At 56.5% G+C, this 19,969-nt stretch overlaps 2 protein-coding genes across 3 annotated transcripts; one reads left to right on the top strand and one right to left on the bottom strand.

Annotated features, from left to right (window-relative positions):
• The first annotated feature begins 2,412 nt into the window (after window positions 1–2,412).
• On the top strand, window positions 2,413–9,430 carry Cib3 (calcium and integrin binding family member 3). 2 transcript variants are annotated; one of them, XM_020167747.2, is made up of 6 exons: window positions 2,413–2,463; window positions 2,667–2,701; window positions 4,340–4,451; window positions 5,774–5,921; window positions 7,757–7,952; window positions 9,409–9,430. In XM_020167747.2, exons 1-6 carry the CDS (start codon window positions 2,413–2,415, stop codon window positions 9,428–9,430), a joined length of 564 nt encoding a protein of 187 aa, XP_020023336.1. The 2 variants fall into 2 exon arrangements, with proteins under 2 accessions (XP_020023336.1, XP_020023337.1); XM_020167748.2 differs by lacking the exons at window positions 2,667–2,701; window positions 4,340–4,451.
• Window positions 9,431–10,603: 1,173 nt separating this feature from the next.
• Hsh2d (hematopoietic SH2 domain containing) lies at window positions 10,604–18,747 on the bottom strand. Its single transcript, XM_020167767.2, has 6 exons — window positions 18,491–18,747; window positions 16,579–16,738; window positions 15,795–15,884; window positions 14,829–14,994; window positions 13,885–14,010; window positions 10,604–12,023 (listed from the first exon to the last, which is right to left on the bottom strand). The coding sequence occupies exons 2-6, from the start codon at window positions 16,710–16,712 to the stop codon at window positions 11,475–11,477; spliced, it is 1,065 nt and encodes a 354-aa protein (XP_020023356.1). The 5' UTR covers window positions 16,713–16,738; window positions 18,491–18,747; the 3' UTR covers window positions 10,604–11,474.
• Window positions 18,748–19,969: the final 1,222 nt, after the last annotated feature.

The following is a 19,969-nucleotide window of genomic DNA, read 5'->3' as shown; positions in this document are numbered from 1 at the left end:
TGTCCTAAAAACAAAGTACAAAACAAAAAGGCTGGGGACTCAGCTTGAGTGGCAGAGTTCCTGCCTGGCAGGTGGGAGGTCCTGGGTTCAATCCCTGCTACAGGGAAAAGTAAAAAAAAGAAATCAGAGCTAAAATGAAAATCTGTTACTCCCACTTCAAGACTGGTGGAATTGCCCTTCTGGGTGTTCAAAGCAAAGCACAGAGCTCCACGGAACTAAAGGTGCTCTCTGCACGGGTGGGCTTCCCATCTGGCCTGTCCTCCTGTCCTCCTGTCCTCCTGTCCCTGCCTAGCTGTGCCCTGCCCCCACACTGGCTCTCACTGTGGCCTTTGCCTCACTTTGCGGCTCAGCCAAACTCCAGTGGAAGTTTGTCCCCAAAGTGGCAGATGTGGGAGGTGCTCTTCCCATTCAGCCTGCTCCCTCACTTTCTTCGGGTCACCGCCCCCCCGCCCCCGTCCCCGCAGCACCGGTGTCCCCTTCCCCAGTCTATGCAGCCCACCTGTTTTCTGTGTCCCTGGTCTGATTTCCTTTCCATTCTAGAACTTGGCACTCAGGACCGTTAGGTATTTGCTTATTGTTTGCGTGTAAATGTGAGCCACCAGCATGTGGCTTTGTGGCGTCTGGCACACACTAGGTGCTCAATTATTGCTGACTGACGCCGGGGATGCAGAACCAAATCAGGAGTAGGAATTTGGAGCCAGTGGATTCGTATGCAATAAAATTCACCCTTTTTGGAGTGCAAATCTGTGCGTTTTGTCACATAGATGCGACTAAATTCAATGAAATTTCGCCCAAAGCCGCTTCTGGGTCTTGAGTCCCTTATGTAGCAGCCTAACGTTAATGTGCAAATGAGCTACTGATTGTAACAAGTCGCTGAGTCTCAACCAATCACAGGCGGCGAACTGCCCAGACAATGCCCAGGGGCAGCCAATCACGCTGCTCCGGCCCCTCCTTTGCTCTTTCTGTGTAGAAATGCTGCATCTTAGCTCATCACAGCAGCCAAGCTCTGGCCAATCACAGGCGGCCAACTGACCAGCCCATGCAAAGCTGCAGCCAATCAAACTGCGCCTGCCCCGCCCTCCCTCTTCCAGCGTATAAATAGGCTGGCTGGTTCCCTCTGGACCGCTTTTGTGTCAGTTCTTGCTCAAATAAACTCTGCTGAATTGAGTTGATTTACACTTTTTCTTCTTTTCTTTTCTTTTAACATAGCCAACACTACAATCAAGATGCAGAACTAGCCGGACACAGGTGGCTCGTGCCTGTAATCCTAGCTACTCAGGAGGCAGAGATGAGGAGGATCCCAGTTTGAGGCCAATAGTCCTCCAGACCCGAGCTGGAAAATACTCAACACAAAGAGAGATGATGGAGTGGCTCAATGGTAGATTGCCTGCCCAGCAAGTGTGTGGACCCGACTTTGAACCCCAGTGTAGCCAAAAAAAATTTTAAAACTCATCATTGGAGGGTCTCCAAGGCCAGATCAAAGGCACGGCTTTCCTAGACTTGGGTAGAAGATGGTTGACGAGCCCAACACGGGGAGGACCTGCTGAGGTCCGGGCCAGAGAGAGTGGGGATGAGGGCGAGGGAACACTGGAGACTGGTCCAGTGGGCTGAACTATGTAGACTGAGAGGAGAGGAAGACGGAGACAGGTGTGACTGGGTGGCAAGGACACTTGTCACTTCTGGGTCTTAATAAAGGTGGCAGCTGTTACACTGTATCTGCTTCGTAAGGGTGGATCGAGTGTCCAGCAAAGGTTCTGATAAGTCCTGCAGGGAGGTCCGCCTGGTCTCATTTCACAGTGTCTCACACTTTGACCTGTAACCCTTTTCTCCCCCAAGTCAGAACACACACAATAACAATAAAAATTCCAGCGTACACTTTAGAACCTCATCTAGCTTGTTCACCACTAAGCTCCCTAGGTCCTAGAACTGGCTTGTGGACAGTGTTCAAATATTTCTTCACACCCTCAGAATGGCTCTAGAAGGTAGCTGCTAACTCACCTCCGTCTCCTAAGTGAGGATCAGAGAGGCCAAGCAACTTCCCCGAGGTCACACAGCGAGTGGGCTTAAACCTGGGATTTGAGCTGGAGGGGGGATGCCTATGGCCTTCCCACCTCCCCGCCTGTATCCCAAAGTTGCCCCAGACCCCCAGGCTCACCCGACAGTGGCGGATGTGACCTCCCCACTGAGGACTCCTCCATGACCTCTCCCAGCCCTTGTCCTCACCCAGGGACACCTTCAGACCGTTGCCCAGAGAGCTTGGCTGTAACTTGAGTCTCACCAGGCTGGGGGTGACGGGGCTGGGGGGCAGGTGACAGCCAGGCCAGGGAGATTTGCCCAGACGGTGCTGTGCAGTGTCCAGGTTCCCTGTGTGGCCCCGAGGGGACCCACGGCATCCAGGCTGTGACTCTCACCATGGGCAACAAACAGACGGTTTTCACTCCTGAGCAGTTAGAAGCGTACCAGGTATGGCGCCAGCAGGCCGCTGGGTGACAGCCTTGGCTCTTGTTCTGACAGTTGGGGACAGTGTTCCTTGATCTGCGTGTGCACCCAGCCAAGGCTCTGTGGGTGGCCTCTGGCCATCTGTGTGGGTTCTGGTGTGACCACAGGGGCAGGGGGACAGAGGCCCCTGGCACGGGTCTGGGCTGAGCCGGTCTTTCTCCCCACAGGACTGCACCTTCTTCACAAGGAAGGAAATCATGAGGTCAGTGTGGGGGGAGGGGAGGCAAGACTTGCACATGGCATTGAGCCGTTGTTGGGGAAGTTTTGCAATTTTTTTTTTATGCTTGAGAGAGAGATTCAAGGTTAGCCTGGAACTTGAGCTCCTTTTGCCTGGGATTACAGGTGTGTACCACCATACCCGGCAATACATGCAGTTTGAGGTCACTCAAAGCCCATGCATTACTGAGGTTAAAAGGCTGAGGATGAGGGTGGGGTGGGGTTGCAGGCATGGCCAGGGGTCAGCAGCAGAGATAGGGACGCTGACAGAGGTCACATCCTCTCTCACAGAGTCTTTATGATCATGACCTTGGCCTCTCTCCCAAGGGTGGCAGGGAGCCATGGAGGGGAGAGGCAGGTCGACATGTTAGAAAGGGCTCGCTCAGCTTAGAAGCTGGGGCTCCAGCTGTGCCGTCCAGAGCCAGCTCTGGGCTGTGGGTGGTGTCCAGGTAATGGTGGCCAAGGCTTGTGTCCCTGGCTTGATTCCAGCGAGATGGGCACAGATGGGCATTTCACGCCATTGCTCTCGCTGGGGCCATTGGCAGAGGCCAGTGAACTTGAACTTGAACTTGAAGCTGTGAAACCCAAGCTGGCTGGGGTTTGGCCGCTGAGCAACAGGGACCAAGGCCCCCCGATTGTGTGGGCATAGTACATCCATTATTGATTGACACACTTTTCACCGGGGAGCCCCATTGTGTGGGTGAGGGCAGCTGACCGGGTCACCTTGGCCATCGCGATCGGATTACTGAGGGGAAACTGAGGCTTGGCCACAGGGCAGGGCTGACCTCGGGTCCCCAGGGCAGCTGGGCAGGACCTGAGGAGTTTGAAGGCTGCAATGCAGAAACCCAAACTTAGGGTGCTCTCTGAGAGAATTGGGGTTCAGGACTGAAGTTCCAGGTACGAATCTCAAATTCCTGTCATCAGACAACCCAGGGCTCCTGTCCTCACAGCTTGGGGAGCTCAGAGTCACCACAGATGGTCCCTGAAAGGCTGTAGCTCAGCACGTGCCAGTGCTTCCAGTGTCACCAGGTGAGGGCACTGAGCAGAGAGCCGGCTTGCAGTACCCGAAATGTCTTGTCACAAAAAATCTGGGACTTGAAGAAGTGGCTGAAGCAGTACAGCGCCTGCTTTGCAAGTGTGAGGACCTGAGTTCAACCCCAGTCCCACAAAAAGAAAAAAAAAATCAAGGAAACTGGCTTCCATAATGGTAAAAGGGGGGTTAGGAATGAGAAGGGGGGTACCCCATTAGAATCAGGGTCATGCCGACCATGCAATGACATCGGAGATGCAAGATTACCTAGGAGGCCTGAAGGTTTATTGTGAAATGACCCAGCCATAAGCACCTCCTCACTTCCAGCTCTATCTGCTTGGTAAGCTCCTACTCATCCCTCAAAACCCAGCACCAATGCCCCATCCTCCAGGAAGCCCTTCCTCTCCCATAGCTTGTTTTCCCCACTCTAACCTTGGGGATGGTGGTAGAGGGGTCTGTGTCTGGTGCCTGAGGTCCAGCCCGATGGCTCCTGGGGACCTGGTGTCATTTGGTGTGGAATGAGCAGTCCTGAGGGACCGGTGCCTCCTCCCTGCTGGCTCCCAGCCTTCCCTGGTTCTTCCCTCTGCACACCAGGCTGTTCTACCGCTACCAGGACCTGGCCCCCCAGCTCGTCCCCCTGGACTACACCGGCTGCCCGAATGTCAAGGTGCCCTACGAGCTCATTGGCAGCATGCCGGAGCTGAAGGTACGCGGGGACCACAGGGCAGGTCGGGGAGGGACACTAGAGATGTCCCCGTTGCATTCCTGTGAGGTGGAGATGACAGTCGTCCCCATGTCACAGATGACAAAACTGAGGCTCAGAGACGCTAAGACACCTGCTCGTGTCACACAGCCACTATGCAGTAGCCAGCCAGAGCCGTAGAGAGGAAAGGGTCAGGGCTGTCAGAGCGGCCACTTGCGCTTCTTCCTGGCTGGATGGCTTGTGTCTCAGGAGCCATCACGGGTGCCCCTGATACCACAGGGCATCGGCTCCAGGACACTGTAGGATGCCAAAATCCACGGGTGCTCAGGTCCCTGCTATAAAATGGCACAGCATTTGCCCAGACCCTGCACACGGCCTCCTGGGGACATCACCCGGTCTCAAGATGACTTAGAACACCGGGAGTGTTGCTATTCTGTGTTATTTAGGAGGAAAATGATGAGAAAAGCCGTATGTTCAGCACAAATGCAATTTTTTCCTGAACACTTTCGATGCACAGTTATTGCAGGTGTGAATTCAGAGCCTGCGGGTGGGTGTGAAGCGTCGATTGCATTTATGTATTTTTTTATTTTGATGGGAGTGGGGTTTGAACTCAGGACCTTGCTCTGTTAGGCTGGAGCTCTCCCACTTGAGCCACACCTCCAGTCCAGCCCATCTGCTCTGGTTATTTTGGAGATGGGATCTCAGGAGCTATTTGCTCAGGCTGGCCTCCAAATCTGATCCTCCTGATCTCAGCCTCCCAAGTAGCTGGGATTACGGAGGTGAATCACAAGTGCTAGGCTGGCTGATTGCATTTAATTGCAAGTTATGGAAAGCTCATTGAAGAGGAATGGAATGGGTTGGATCACCAAAAAAAAAAATTTCAAAAACATCAATTAATCCAGGAGCAGCGCTCATGTCAAGTATGGCTAAGAACAAGCGTCTCCACCGTGTGCTCAGAGGAATCTCCCTCCAGGCAGCCTGTGATTGGTCAGTTTGAGTCACATGCCCATCTCAGAGCCAATCACAGTGGTCAGATGAAGGACAATTTCTGATTGGTCAGCATGAGTCACATGTCCGTCTCAGAGCCACAGGGGCCAGGTGAAGGGCAAGCTCTGATTGGTCAGTTTGAGCCACGTGCCCGTCTCAGAGCCAATCACAGTGGCCGGGCGAAGGGCAAGCTCTGATTGGCCTCTCTGGGTCACATGCTCCCGCGGGAGCACAGTCTCGCGAGCGGAGTTGCGTGGCGTGCTGTGCAGGAACCTAGGCGTGACGGGGACCCGGGAGAGCCTGGCCGGAGGATGTCCCTGTCCCTCCCCGGTCCCCAGGACAACCCCTTCCGCCAGAGGATCGCCCAGGTGTTCTCCGAGGACGGCGATGGCCACATGACCTTGGACGACTTCCTGGACATGTTCTCGGCGCTGAGCGAAATGGCGCCCCGGGACCTCAAGGCCTACTACGCCTTCAGGATCTACGGTGGGTCCCAGCAGGCGCCACTCGCGCTTTCTGGGGGACTCATGAAATGTTAGGGGCCACCGTGGCACGCAGTCAGTGCTCCGTGAATGTCCCGTGCCTGATTGGACGAAGGAAGTTATGATCGTGCCAGGCACACAGTAGGCACTCAATGAATACCTGTGGAGTGAGCAAATGAGTGACTGAACTCACCGCAGTGCCAGGCACACAGTAGGCACTCAATGAATACCTGTGGAGTGAGCAAATGAGTGACTGAACTCACCGCAGTGCCTGGCACACAGTAGGCACTCAATGAATACCTGTGGAGTGAGCAAATGAGTGACTGAACTCACCGCAGTGCCAGGCACACAGTAGGCACTCAATGAATACCTGTGGAGTGAGCAAATGAGTGACTGAACTCACCGCAGTGCCTGGCACACAGTAGGCACTCAATGAATACCTGTGGAGTGAGCAAATGAGTGACTGAACTCACCGCAGTGCCAGGCACACAGTAGGCACTCAATGAATACCTGTGGAGTGAGCAAATGAGTGACTGAACTCACCGCAGTGCCTGGCACACAGTAGGCACTCAATACCTGTGGAGTGAGCAAATGAGTGACTGAACTCACCGCAGTGCCTGGCACACAGTAGGCACTCAATACCTGTGGAGTGAGCAAATGAGTGACTGAACTCACCGCAGTGCCAGGCACACAGTAGGCACTCAATGAATACCTGTGGAGTGAGCAAATGAGTGACTAAACTCACCGCAGTGCCTGGCACACAGTAGGCACTCAATGAATACCTGTGGAGTGAGCAAATGAGTGACTAAACTCACCGCAGTGCCTGGCACACAGTAGGCACTCAATGAATACCTGTGGAGTGAGCAAATGAGTGACTGAACTCACCGCAGTGCCAGGCACACAGTAGGCACTCAATTAATACCTGTGGAGTGAGCAAATGAGTGACTGAACTCACCGCAGTGCCTGGCACACAGTAGGCACTCAATGAATACCTGTGGAGTGAGCAAATGAGTGACTGAACTCACCGCAGTGCCAGGCACACAGTAGGCACTCAATTAATACCTGTGGAGTGAGCAAATGAGTGACTAAACTCACCGCAGTGCCTGGCACACAGTAGGCACTCAATGAATACCTGTGGAGTGAGCAAATGAGTGACTAAACTCACCGCAGTGCCTGGCACACAGTAGGCACTCAATGAATACCTGTGGAGTGAGCAAATGAGTGACTGAACTCACCGCAGTGCCTGGCACACAGTAGGCACTCAATGAATACCTGTGGAGTGAGCAAATGAGTGACTGAACTCACCGCAGTGCCTGGCACACAGTAGGCACTCAATGAATACCTGTGGAGTGAGCAAATGAGTGACTGAACTCACTGCAGTGCCTGGCACACAGTAGGCACTCAATCGATGTTTCCTGAGGGAGCGAATGAACGAAAAAACTCATTGCAGTGTCTTGCATACAGTAGTCACTCAATAAATACTTAAGTGACTGAATGAAAAAGGTTGTTACAGTGCCAAGCACACAGTAGGCACTCCAATACTTTTTGAGTGAGAAGATGAATGAAAAAACCTGTTCGGCATACAGTAGTCGCTTAATAAATACTGAGTGAATGAATGAAAAAGTCATTGCAGTGCTTGGCAGCTTACACAGTAAGCACTCAGTGCTGCTTGACTGACTGAATGAGTTCCCAGCTCAATTCCAAAGCAAGACCCAGATTCTCTCCCCAGGCTGCTTGGTACCCAGGGCCTCAGTTCCCCCTTTTGTAACATGGAGGGACGATGTGCCCCGGCCAGCCCCGCCCACCTGCCACCTGCTGTCCCCTCCTGGCTGCTTGCAGACTTTAACAACGACGACTACATCTGTGCGTGGGACCTGGAGCAGACGGTGACCAGGCTGACCCGTGGGGAGCTGAGCGCGGAGGAGGTGAGGCTGGTGTGTGAGAAGGTGCTGGACGAGGCCGACGGGGACCACGACGGGCGCCTGTCCTTGGAGGACTTCCAGACCATGATTCTGCGGGCGCCCGATTTCCTCAGGTGACGTTGCCAGGCACCCACTTGTTTGTGACCTTGGGAAACCCCCTCCTGTACACAGTGGGGACAGTTAGGACCCCTGTGGCTCCCCTTATGGCTGAACGCAGCTCTTTGGTCAAGTTCAGCACAGCTGGCCTTCAGCCATCATTGCTGTGCAACTGCATTTGGCAGGCTGGAGGAAGAATCAGAGACAGTTAAGTGGCTGGGCACAGTGGCTCACCTCTATAATCCCAGCTGCTTGGGAGGCTGACATCAGAAGGATCACAGTTTGAGGCCAGCTGAGGAAAACAGTTCTCGAGACCCCCATCTCCAAAATAACCAGAGCAACATGGACTGGAGGTGTGGCCCAAGGGGCAGAGCGCCTGCTGTGTGAGCTCGAAACCCTGAGTTCAAGTCCCAGTCCCACCAAAAAAAAAAAAAAGATTTAAGTGAGGTCATGTAGCATTGGCAAAGTACCGCCCCCGGGCCACCTCCGTCCTGGTTTTGTGAGCTAAGAGTGCTTTTCATGTTCCCAGATGGCTGAAAAGAAAAAGGCTAGTACTGTTCCCTGACACGTGAAAACGATATGCAAAATTAAAATTTCTTTTCTCCAGTACTGGGGATCGAACCCAGGACCCTGTGCATTGCAGACAAGGGCTCTTCCTCTTAACCCATGCCCCAGTCCTGAAATTCAAATCTGTGCCCATGCATAAAGTTTTATTGGCACACAGCCACACCCGTTCACATACACGTTGGCTGTGGATGCTTTGTGCTTAGTGGTTAACGAGAGACATGAACTCTGACAATTTTTTTCTTTCTTTTTTTTTGGTGGAACTGGGATTTGAACTCAGGCCTTTCTGCTTGCAAAGCAGGTGCTCTGCCACTTGGGCCACACCTCCAGTTCATTTTGCTCTGGTTATTTTGGAGATCGGATCTCTTGAACTTTTTGCCTGGACTGGCCTCAGACTGCGACCCTCCTGATCTCAGCCTCCCGAGTAGCTGGGATTACAGGTGTGAGCCACCAGTGTGCAGCAGCTGTTTGGCTCTCTACAGAGCTAAGTTTGCTGAGCCCCAAGTTCATATGTGTGCGTAGGGGTGTTCAGTAAGCGCGTGCTGTCGTCATTATCATCAAATGATAACAGCAAATTATTGACAAGGCAGGATGAGTGCCCTGATTGACCCAGCACGCTCCGCGTGTCACGCCCAGTGTGTCTACCCGAGTCTTGTACAGGACCAGTTGGTGTCTGAGGCCCAGAGAGGGACAGCTACCCGCTCTGAGTTGCACAGCAAGCCCGGGTGAAGTTGGGCTGTGAACTCCAGTACACGCCGTGTGCTCACAGGTCCCATGGACGATAGGAGAGCCCTGGTCTGGGGTTGTTTGGGGGATCCTTTCTCCCACGGGGTTCCTTGCCTGCTTTGGGGACCTGGGGGCGGTATAGGGAGTGGGACGCTGGTGCTCACTGCCTCACTCTGCTCACAGCACCTTCCACATCCGTATCTGAGACGCTGGGACGATCCGGGCCAGAGGCGCCCCACCCTGACCTCCCCACCGTGAATAAACACGGGTTAAGTGCGTCTCTTTCTTCTTTTTAACTCGCAACCCTCCTTCCTCAACCTCCCAAGTGCTGGGAACATTTTTCTCTAAACCTGGAGGGTGGTGGGAGGAAGCTTATAATTTATCTGTGCTCTTGGCTGTGTGACCCTGGCTGTGGCCATACACTTTCTGGGCCATGACCTCCCTGTGCACGAGGAACAAACTGAGTTCTAAGCATGTTTTATTTTGGTGGTCCTGGGGTTTGAACTCAGGGCTTTGTGCTTGCAAGGCAGGAACTCTACAGTTTGAGCCATAACTCCAGCCCACAAACTGACTTCTAGACCTCTCTGCACTAGGAAGGCAGGAATGGCTACAGGTATCCACGGGCTGAGATGAGCCGGGGACATTGGGCCCTCACTGTCCTACCAGTGGACCCCTGAGGTTGGACCCCACCACCGACTGCTCAAGTCTCTTCCTCCATCCCTGAGTCACTCAAGGGGACTGAAACTTTCCCTCTGCGTTGATTTGTTCAACCTGCCATGGAGAAGCCTTGGGGCGGGGTGGGGGGTGGGGAGGTGACAGGAGTGCCATTCATAGAGGTTGGCACTGCACTTTACAGTCTGTTTTGAAGTAGGTCAAGAGCACATCACAAGTTGTTCACAGGGGTTGACTTGAGCCCACAGTGCCTCATTTCAGATCCCAGACTGTGCGATTTTAGGGCACCCCATGCCCCACCCTTCCCAAAGTGGTCACAGGACCCTCATCAACAGCCCCAGTCCATCCAAGGTGTGGTTACGCCACGCCTCAGGCCAGCCCCCAGGGACATCAAGCCACCTTCACTGTAAGTCTTTTGTGGAACAGTCCACCCCACCAGTGGATTAAAAACCCCAGATTTCACCTGACAACTGCCAGTTCCCCCTGGGAAAAAAGGACTGCTCCTCTGCCCACTTTCCAAGTGAGGAAAGAGGCCCAGAGAGGTCTAGATTCACCAAGGCTCGCACAGCACCTTAACCTAGGATTCGTCCAAGTCCACACCACACACCAGCCACCGCCCTGGGCCAAAGCCTTTTTTTTAAAGGAAAGGGCTCAACTGTGACCTCTGAAGCTGGTGTGGATGTCCCACTCTGTGCCAGGACCTGGGCTCATTTCATCTCTTTAATCTGCTCAAGAAGCCCAGGAAGGAGGGAGGGAGGTGCCAAGGAGTCGAGGACAGAGCACGGGCAGTGTGAGGACAGGGCTGGCGCTGCACATGGAACCTCGGTCTCTTCCTCAAACTGGAAAATGGCCAACAGATAGGCTTGCAGATGCACCCAAGAAACAGTCGGCCCCGGCCCCGGGGATCCTCAGACATTGGTGCCAGGAGCCCCCACCCCAAGATCCCCAAATCCGCGGATGACATGGTGTGGGATTTGCACAAAGCTGTACACGTCCTCTGTGAGACTTCACGCCATCCCTAGAGGACACAGAACACGGTCACGTCCATGCCACGTATCTAGCTGTCAGACTGTATTGCTTAGCAATGGCGACAAGGGGGAAAGCCTGGACGTGCTCAGTACAGATGCGGTTTCTTAGAAACACAGTTTGATCCACAGTGACCCATCCAAGACGCAGAACCGTGGCCACAGAGGGCTGACAGTGACAAGCACGGGCTGGCACACAGTTGGTGACTATTTTTTCTTACTGTGACTGGGGTTTGAACTCAGGACTTCACAAACACGAAAAGCAGGAGCTCTACCGCTTGAGCCACATCTCCAGTCCATTTTTCTCTGGTTATTTTGAAGATGGGGTCTCGAGAACTATTTGCCAGGGCTGGCCTCAAACTGTGATCCTCCTTATCTCAGCCTCCCAAGTAGCTGGGATTACAGGTGTGAGCTACTGGTGCCTGGCTGACTCTATTAATATAATCAGACCCCAGCCTCCTGCGTTACACCTCCTGGTCCCTGAGGACTGGCAGATGTGTGGCAGAGGGAGGGGACGTGCAGGAGGGTGGCAGGCCCTGGTAGCAAGGGTCCCTAGTAGTAGCCAGGGGCAAAGGGTGGCGGCGGGAGGTACTCCTCTGGGAGCCAGGCGTCCTGGGACTCTGCCAGGTCGCTGGTTTCTGGTTTGCCTGTCTGGGAGGATAGGGTCCTCATGACTGTCTGCTGCCAGCCCTTGACCCCTGTGGTCACCTCGCTCCAGCTGATGGACCTGGTAGCCTTCCTGGAGGAGGTGTCTGTGTCTCTCGGAGCCTGGGATGTGGCAACACGCAGGTCCTTGGAGATGTCTTTTCTCCAGGCTGTGTTGCCCGAGTTATCCTGTCTGCCTGAAAAGGTCCTGGAGCCCAGCGGGGTCCCTGCTGATTTCCTAGTATCTCGAAGGGACAAATTCACAGCTGCCATGTGGGATTTCAGCTGCTGCCGGACCTTCTTGCTCGTCTGGGGCAGTGATTTCAGGTTCTCCCAGAGTTTCTGGCGGGTCTCCCCAAAAGGTGCCTTTGGGGGGAAGGAGGGAACAGCTTCTCCCTGTGTTTCTCCATCCACAGCTTCAGGTGACCCCATTTCCGGGACTGGCTTTGAGGGGCCCTGAAAGGGACAGAAGAGGAGACCTGAGGCATACTGCGCCCCAGTGCTCTGGATCTGTCCCAGAAAATGGGGTCTGGGTTATGGAAACCCCCAAGCCTGACCCCACAGCCCTGCCTCCCCAACTCAGCAAACTGCTTCTGCAAAGAGCCAGAGTGCCGAGTCAGGCTGGGGTGCGGCTCTGTGGCGAGCACTCGCCCAGCACCTCAGAAAAGAAAAGAAAAGTCAGAAAGCGTGTTATCAGCTCTGAGGGTGACACTGTCTCTGTCGTGACAGCTCTGGCAGTGCACTGTTAGGTATCTTTGTGTCTGGTGAACATCACAGGGACATTCACACAAGTGAGGTTACATCCAGCTCAAGAGAAAACCATGCAGAAAAGCTGGGCATGGTGGTTCACACCTGTAATCCCAGTGCATGGGAGGAGGAGGCAGGGGAATCTCGAGTTCCGGTCAGCCTGGGCTGCGTAGCGAGACTTTCTCCAAGACCCTCCCATGAACCCGTGCACCCTTCATCTGCTGTCCTCTCTCTTGTCCCATTCCCGGCCAGCCATGGCCCTCTCCTGGGATCATCTACCCAGACATGGAGGACCCCGGGACCCCTAGGGTGACAACATCTCTCTCCCCTGCACCTTCCACCTCCATCCATGCTCCCTTCTACAGCACATCACAAATACCCACTTTTGTTTTTGGTGGTGCTGGGGTTTGAACTCCGGGCCTCACACTTGTTAAGCAGGCACTTTACCGCTTGAGCCAGTCCTCCAGTCCTCCAGTCCTTTTTGCTTTAGTTGTTTTTTAGGTGGGGTTGTGAGATTTTGCCAGGGCTAGCCTGATCTGTAATCCTCCTACCTACGCCTCCTGTGTACCCGGGATTACACACAAGTACCACCACACCAGCTGATTTGTTGAGATGGGGTCTTGACGCCTCTTTGCCCAGGCTTGTCTCAAATCGCAATCCTCCCAATCTCTGCCTCCTGAGTAGCTGGGATTACAGAGGTGAGCCTCTGCGCTCAGACCCTCAAATAGCCTCTGCTTTCTCACTATCGGGATTTGGTCCTTCCCACCTGGATGCGGACCCCATCCTACCTCCCTCTTGCCCCCTGTAGCACTGTGCACAACTCCCTCTCCACAGGGAACGTGCACACCATCAATGAGGTCCTAGCTCCTTACGCTGGACCAGGGTCCCAGCTCCTCACCCTGGCCCCAGGGGTGACCCTGCTGCCTCATCTCCATGCACACTGTCGTGTCATTCTGTTTTGCAAACACGCTGAGCCCCAGGACCTTTGCACGTGCTGTTCCCTCTGCTTAGCCACTGTCCCCACCTATGCGGCTGGCTCCTCCTCACCCTGAACAGCCCGCAGTGTGCCACCCTCTCCAGGAAGGTGCACCTGCACCTCCACAGATGTCTATCACACTAGACTTTTATTTCCACCCTGCCATTCAGGGACCTGGAGGCCCTTTGAGGGATCTGAAGGTCCACCCACCCTGAGAAGCTGGGATACACCACTGTTTATTCATCGTCTACATTACACATTCACCAGCTGATCTTCCAGGGGTGAGGAAAACAAGGTGCAGCGAGGATCCGCTGGCCTCCTGTAGCCCAGCGTCGGATGGGAGAAGCCGACTGGAAACATATACAGCCATAAAGAGGCGAGAGCTTTTCAGATCGCCATAGGTCCAAGATTGGGGATGGGGACGCTGGCAGAATTAAAAGAAAGAGCCAGGCATGGGAAGTGTGGGACAGCGGACACAGCACGTGCAAAGGTCCTGAGCGTCAGTGATGGGTTGGACAACAGAAGGGGCGGGAGGTGACAGGCGGAAGCGGCTGAGGTCACAGTGCGGGTCGTGATGTGGGGCTCTGGGGGTACCTGCGCAGGTGGGCAGCAGGAAGGCCTCTGCGGGTCCTGGAGGCCGAGGCGGGGGCCGTCGGCTTCCTGCGCCAGCGTGCTGGAGTAAAGGAGGAGATCCTCATAGTCCACGTTTGCCGGGTCCTTCTGCGGGGCAGAGGGGCCGCAGCTCAGCCCCCGCGGCCGCAGACCTGCCCTCCCACCGCGGTTCAGGGCCAGGCCACGCCCACGGGGACAAATAAGGACATAGCTCCACCCACCGCAGCGCCTCAGGGTCCAGGCCACGCCCCCAAACCTTCTAGGGGACCTGCCCCACCCACAGCAGGGCCTCAGGGACTGAACTACGCCCACCGGGACTCATAAGGAAATAGCCCCACCCACCGCAGCGCCTCAGCGTCTAGGCCACGCCCCCAAACCTTCTAGGGGAACTGCCCCACCCACAGCAGGGCCAAGGCCACACCCACTGAACTTATAAGGAAATAACCCCACCCATGGCAGCGCCTCAGGACCTAGGCCACGCCCCCCGAGTCTCCTAGGGAAACGTGCCCCACCCTCAGCAGTGGGCCTAGGCCACGCCCACTAAACGTATAAGAAAATAGCCCCACCCACGGCAGCGCCTCGGGACCTAGGCCACGCCCCCCGAGTCTCCTAGGGAAACGTGCCCCACCCTCAGCAGTGGGCCTAGGCCACGCCCACTAAACGTATAAGAAAATAGCCCCACCCACGGCAGCGCCTCAGGACCTAGGCCACGCCCCCCAGTCTCCTAGGGAAACGTGCCCCCCCACAGCAGGGCCACAGGGCTTAGGCCACGCCCACTAAGCCTCGGAAGGGAAAAGCCCCGCCCACTGCGGCGTCCCAGGCCTAGGCCACGCCCCCGGCCGTCTGCGGGACGGCGCCGCGCGCTCTCCGCGGTCTGCTCGTGGCCCCCGCGCCCCGACGGTGACCCGCGGAGGGCCCAGCGTCACCTGCCCGCAGGGGTGCGTCAGCAGCTCGTCCCACCGCCCGAAGGGCTCCCGCCGGTGGAAGGTGACCAGGGCGTGCAGCGAGGCGTGGGCCACCTTCTCCCCGGGGATCACCACCGAGCCGTCGTCCAGCAGCTTCACCATCAAGTGGCGGCAGCAGCTCTGGGCTCTGCGGGGACACTGCGGGCTGGGACGTGGACCTCCCCGGTGCCCTGCACCCCCAGGTCCCACGCGGCTGCGCGTGCCTCACTGTCCCCATTTGCCTACCCTGGCTCCTTCAATCCCACATCAAGGCTCTGGGGGAGATTACTGCATTCCTGCGGGAGATGATTTTGCACAGAGGCGTGGAGTCCCTTGTCCAGGGTCACACAGCAAGGAGTGGCAGAGCCCAGCCTCAAGCGATGTAACCCAAGGCCCGTCCAGTAACTCTGTGATCAAATAACTGCGCTTTGAAAACGCCTTTGGCCTGGAGTCCTCTAGATTTGCCTGTTGAAAAGTGGTTTTGTGCCTGGCGCCGGTGGTCCACGCCTGTAATCCCAGCTACTCAGGAGGCAGAGATCAGGAGGATCAAGGTTTGAAGCCAGGCCAGGCAAATAGTTCTCAAATCAGTTCACAGAAACTGGAGTGGCTCAAGGCGAAGGCCCCGAGTTCAAGCCCCAGTACTAAAAAGAAGAAAGTAGCTTGTTCTGAGTTCTCTGAGATGGTCACTCGTGCTTGGAGCCATTAAGGAGCTGCGCTGGATTCCTTGTCACAGTGAGATCACTAGTTCGACTGCGGGTGCGGGAGGCGCCACCCCCAGCAGGCCCTGTTCTATGTCTGCTGGATGCAGCCAGACCTGCAGCTGTCCGTCTTCAGGCAAATCTGGCCAGACCCTCGCACTGTGTGCCCTCTAGGAAGCTATGACACAAAGCACCCTGTGCCCCCTCCAAGAAAGCCGCAGAGCCCACCCGCCCGCCGCCCAAGCCTTACTTGTAGGAGATGGTGTAGCCCACGTGGCTGTGGCTGACTCTAACCAGAAAAGACCCCGGTGGCTGTGACTCCAGCAAGTTCTCGGCTGCCCTGAAAAGACAGATGGAGGGGCTGGCCACTGTCCAGCTGCCCGGCCTGGGCGTGTCCCAGTTTTCTAAATGAACAAACAGCCTAACATCAGTTTCTCATGGTTGTTTCAAACCTTGGAATACACACGACAGGGATGTCCTCCCCGTCCCCCGTCCCCCGTCCCCCGTCCCCCGGCAGCCCTGAGTCTGTCTGCCTTCCCCAAACCTCAAATGCCCCCTGCAGGCACCTGTGGGCGGAGCAGGGGGCCTCAAATGCATTAGAGCTCAAAGCCTTTGCTGTGTGACCTGAGGCAAGTGTCCAGCCCTTTCTGATCCCCAGCTACCTCAAGGTGGGGAAAAGTCAAGGTCACTCCCAGGACCAGTGGGCGCGCAGATGCAAAGCGCGGCCTCCTGCATGGGAGTTACTTAGGTCCTGATGGGAGAGAGCAGTGCTGGTCGGCGGGCGCTGTCAAGAAGGATTCTGAGGGCGCGTTGGCCGTCACTGGCCGGCAGTGCTGGCCTGGAGGCCACCTGTACAGAGCAAAGCTGAGGCCCAGAGAAGGGGAGTCACCTGCCCAAGGTCACACAGCAAGGCAGGACTCAAATCCAGGACTCCAGGGCTCATTTCGCCCTCTGGCCACGCTGGGTGGAACGAAACCCAGGATTCCGCAGGGAAAAGCGGGGGGACACGAGGCAGGGGTGGAGGGCGTCCTCACTCTCGCGAGATGGTGCCGTGGAACCAGTCAGGGATCCCGCCTTGGGTCAGCTCGTCCACCTGCGTGTGCACAAACCAGCCCAGCCGAGGGGGCAGCGGTGGGGGCAGCTTCCCAGACTCCGTCATGGCTTCCATGGGGCCGGTGGTCACCTGCGGGGGACCTGCGGGGGAGGGAGGGGAAGAGCCACGCTTGGCCCCTCTCTCTTCCTTGCTCGGTTCTTGTAGCGTTCGCTGCCTCCTCCACCAGGAAGCCCTCCAGGGTCGCCCTGACTTTTACACCCGTTCAATGCTTCCTCTTACTGTGTGCAAGAAATCGCCATCACACTCAACAGTAGACTGTGTTTCAACATTAAGTCAAGCCGGGCGTGGAGGCGCCCATCTGTAATCCCAGCACTCGGGAGGCCGAGGCAGGAGAAGCGTGAGTTCCAGGCCAGCCCGGGCTGCCTGCTGTGGGAACTGAACTTGTCAACACTCGTGGCGATCGACAGCAAGGCGACGGTGTGCACACGTGCCTTGGCCAATGGAGGCTCAAGGTGCCCTGGGGTGTTGTGAGCCAATGGATGACACGGACTGGAGGAAGGACAATGTCACTCGTTTGCCAAAGGCTCTTAAAAAAACCAGCCAGAAGTGTTGGTGGCCTCCGGCCGCCCCGTCCCCTTCTTCCTGACCCCAGCCCGGAGTGCGGTCCTCACAGCCCGTCCCACACTGTTGCCCAGTGTCACCGTGGTGACGGTGGCGGTCAATATTGACTTAGACCAGGTACAGGACAAGCACACCCTCCCAGGTGTGGCCCAGAGGAATTCCAGGGCCGGGGACACCTCTGTGTCCCCCGCCATCCTGTCCTGTCCTGTCCCCTCCCTCCCTCCCTCCCTCCCTCTGGCCCAGCCATGACCCCGAGGACTTGGAGTGGCTTTCCTGGCTCTGTCTCCGCCAGGCTGGGGACCTGGGCCCAGGGCGACAGAGCCATGAAGAGGACTTGGAGGTCTGGGTTCAAATTCTAGCTCCTCTTCTTAGCCGCTGTGCGCCCAAGCTACTTGCTTAACCTCTCTGTGCCCGTATTTTCATCGGTGGGTTGGGCGAGGTGGAGCTGTGTGCACGGTACATATTGATATTTCTAATATCGATATGATGTGCAGTGACACATGGCCCAGGCATGGGTGCACCGCAGGCCACACCATCCGGGTTTGCATTGAGTACACATTGTCAATACAAAATCAAATGTGTCCCCATCGCTGAGTGACATGTCTGTCTACCTCTGCCGATCTCTAAGGTACATATGAATCCAGTCGTGACCGGGTAGGAATAATGTCTTCAAGTTTGTTTTTTTTTTCTACCCTGGAGAACTCCTATGCATCCCTCAAAACCCAAGATTAACATCCCCTCTTCCAGGCAGCCTCCCTGCCTCTCTCCATAGACACAGCCCTGGAGTCTTTCTCTGTCCCCCACCTTCCCCACTGTTCCTTCCTCTGACGCAGCCATGAGTGACCGCCTGGGACTTGGAGGGTGTTCGTGTGGCTCAGTCTCCACCAGATGGGGCCTCTGTAGGGCCCAGAGCACAGCAAGGTTCTGGTTTTTCAGGCTGCATCCCCAGTGTCACCTGGAGCTGACCTGGCACACACACAGGACACTGCCAAGCTGTTGCTGTCCCCTGCACGCCTTTGACCTCGCCGTTCCTCCTTCCAGGACTGTCCCTTCCCCCACTCAGGTCCCCTTTTCCAGTGCTCTGGCTTTCCAATGGTCCCTTATAAGGTCTCCTCCTCCAGGAAGCCCTCCCCCAGCACCTCCCAGAATTGCCCTAGTGCTGCCAGCCCGGACCTCCCCAGCCCTGTCCCTTCTTCTGGCCCCACCCGGCTGGCCCTGGTGCTCTGTGTCCTGGAGGCCGGCAGGGGCTGAGGCCCTGGGGACACACGTACCTGGGCGACCCTGGGTGGCGAGGTCCCGCTCGGGCTGAGCTGGTGGCTGCAGGAGCCTAAGTTTCGCTTCTGGTGAGCGCTGTCACCAGGGCGGGCCACAGCCCGAGGTTCCTGTTTCCTCAGGCAGGTGAGGCAGGGGCGGGACCGGCGTGACCCGAGCCACAGAGCCGCTGGGGACACAGGCAGAGGCCACGTGGCTGTCACCCAGCCCTCGCGAGCCTTGATTGAGTGCCTACTGTGTGCTGACTCCTGGGACAGGGAGGGGACACGGGGAGGACCCCAGGGCAGGGGCAGCCCTCCACCCCCCCCAACGTCTATATTTGACCAAGCAACAAAGTGACAACCCAATGCAAAGAGGACACGAGGCAGGAAACGGGGTGACTGTCACAAGAACTCCCAGAGGAGGCCCCGTGGCCCTGCAGCCAGGGACGGGAGGACATGAGCCGGAGGCCAGTGAAACGCAGTAGGTGGAGGCGACGGCATGTGCAAAGGCCCTGAGTTTGGACAGGAACTGGACACGTCCTTTTTGTCCCTTGGCTCGGGCTCTGGATCTCTGACCACGCTGGGCCACCTCAGGCAACTCACTTAACCTCTCTGATCCTGTGTGTAGCTCACCGCGCCCAACACACACTGCCACCAAAATACCACCATTACTATATTCAGGTTTTCTTTTTTCTGCAGTACTGGGGCTTGAACTCAGGGCCTTCATCTTGAGCCACTCCACCAGCCCTATTTGGTGATGGGTTTTTTGAGAGGGGGGTCTCGGAAACTATTTCCCTGGGCTGGCTTCGAACCGCGATCCTCCTGATCTCTGCCTCCTGAGTAGCTGGGATTACAGGCGTGAGCCACCGCGCCCGGCTTTTTCTTCTGACTTTAAAATGTTGTGGAGGGAGGCGCCGGCCCCTTGTGCCTAACGGGCCAGCTGGTGGTGGCCGCGGCCGGGCCTGCAGTCCCCACCCTCCCTCCCCGCCCAGCACACAGGCAAAGCCACTTCCTCTTCTCTGTCAGGCAGAAACACCCCACATCTTCACGGCCGGCTCATCCAGGTCTGCCGCTGCGGCCCAGCTGTCCCCTCTCACCTTCCTGCTCCTGCTCAGGGTGGCATGGGGCACGGCAGGGGTGGCTCAACGAGGGCCAAGCCAGAGTCACAGGGAAGGTGGCTCCCCCCGCACCTGCTGTGTGGCCCCGTGCGAGTTCCTCGGCCTCTCTTCCTGCAACTGTGAGCCAGGCAGGATGGGCGAGGGAAGTCCAGGCGTGGGCCTGGGGCTCAGCTGAGCAAGTGTCAGGTCCACTTCTGTCACTTGGCTGGAGGGGGACGCAGGCTGGGCCAGCCTCAGGCAACTCACTTAACCTCTCTGATCCTCTGTACGGATCGCGGCGCCCAGCCTGCTTGGTGAGGGGCCTGTGCAGCTGGGTAGGAGGTGCCTGAGGCCGGTGTCCCATGTGCACGGGGTCCAGGCTTCTGGGGACATGGGGTGT

Source organism: Castor canadensis, chromosome 14 (genome assembly GCF_047511655.1).
Source record: "Castor canadensis chromosome 14, mCasCan1.hap1v2, whole genome shotgun sequence".
In the NCBI taxonomy this organism is placed as follows: domain Eukaryota; kingdom Metazoa; phylum Chordata; class Mammalia; order Rodentia; family Castoridae; genus Castor; species Castor canadensis.
The sequence above is the reverse complement of the archived record's forward strand: the minus strand, read 5'-3'. Positions and strand labels throughout refer to the sequence as shown.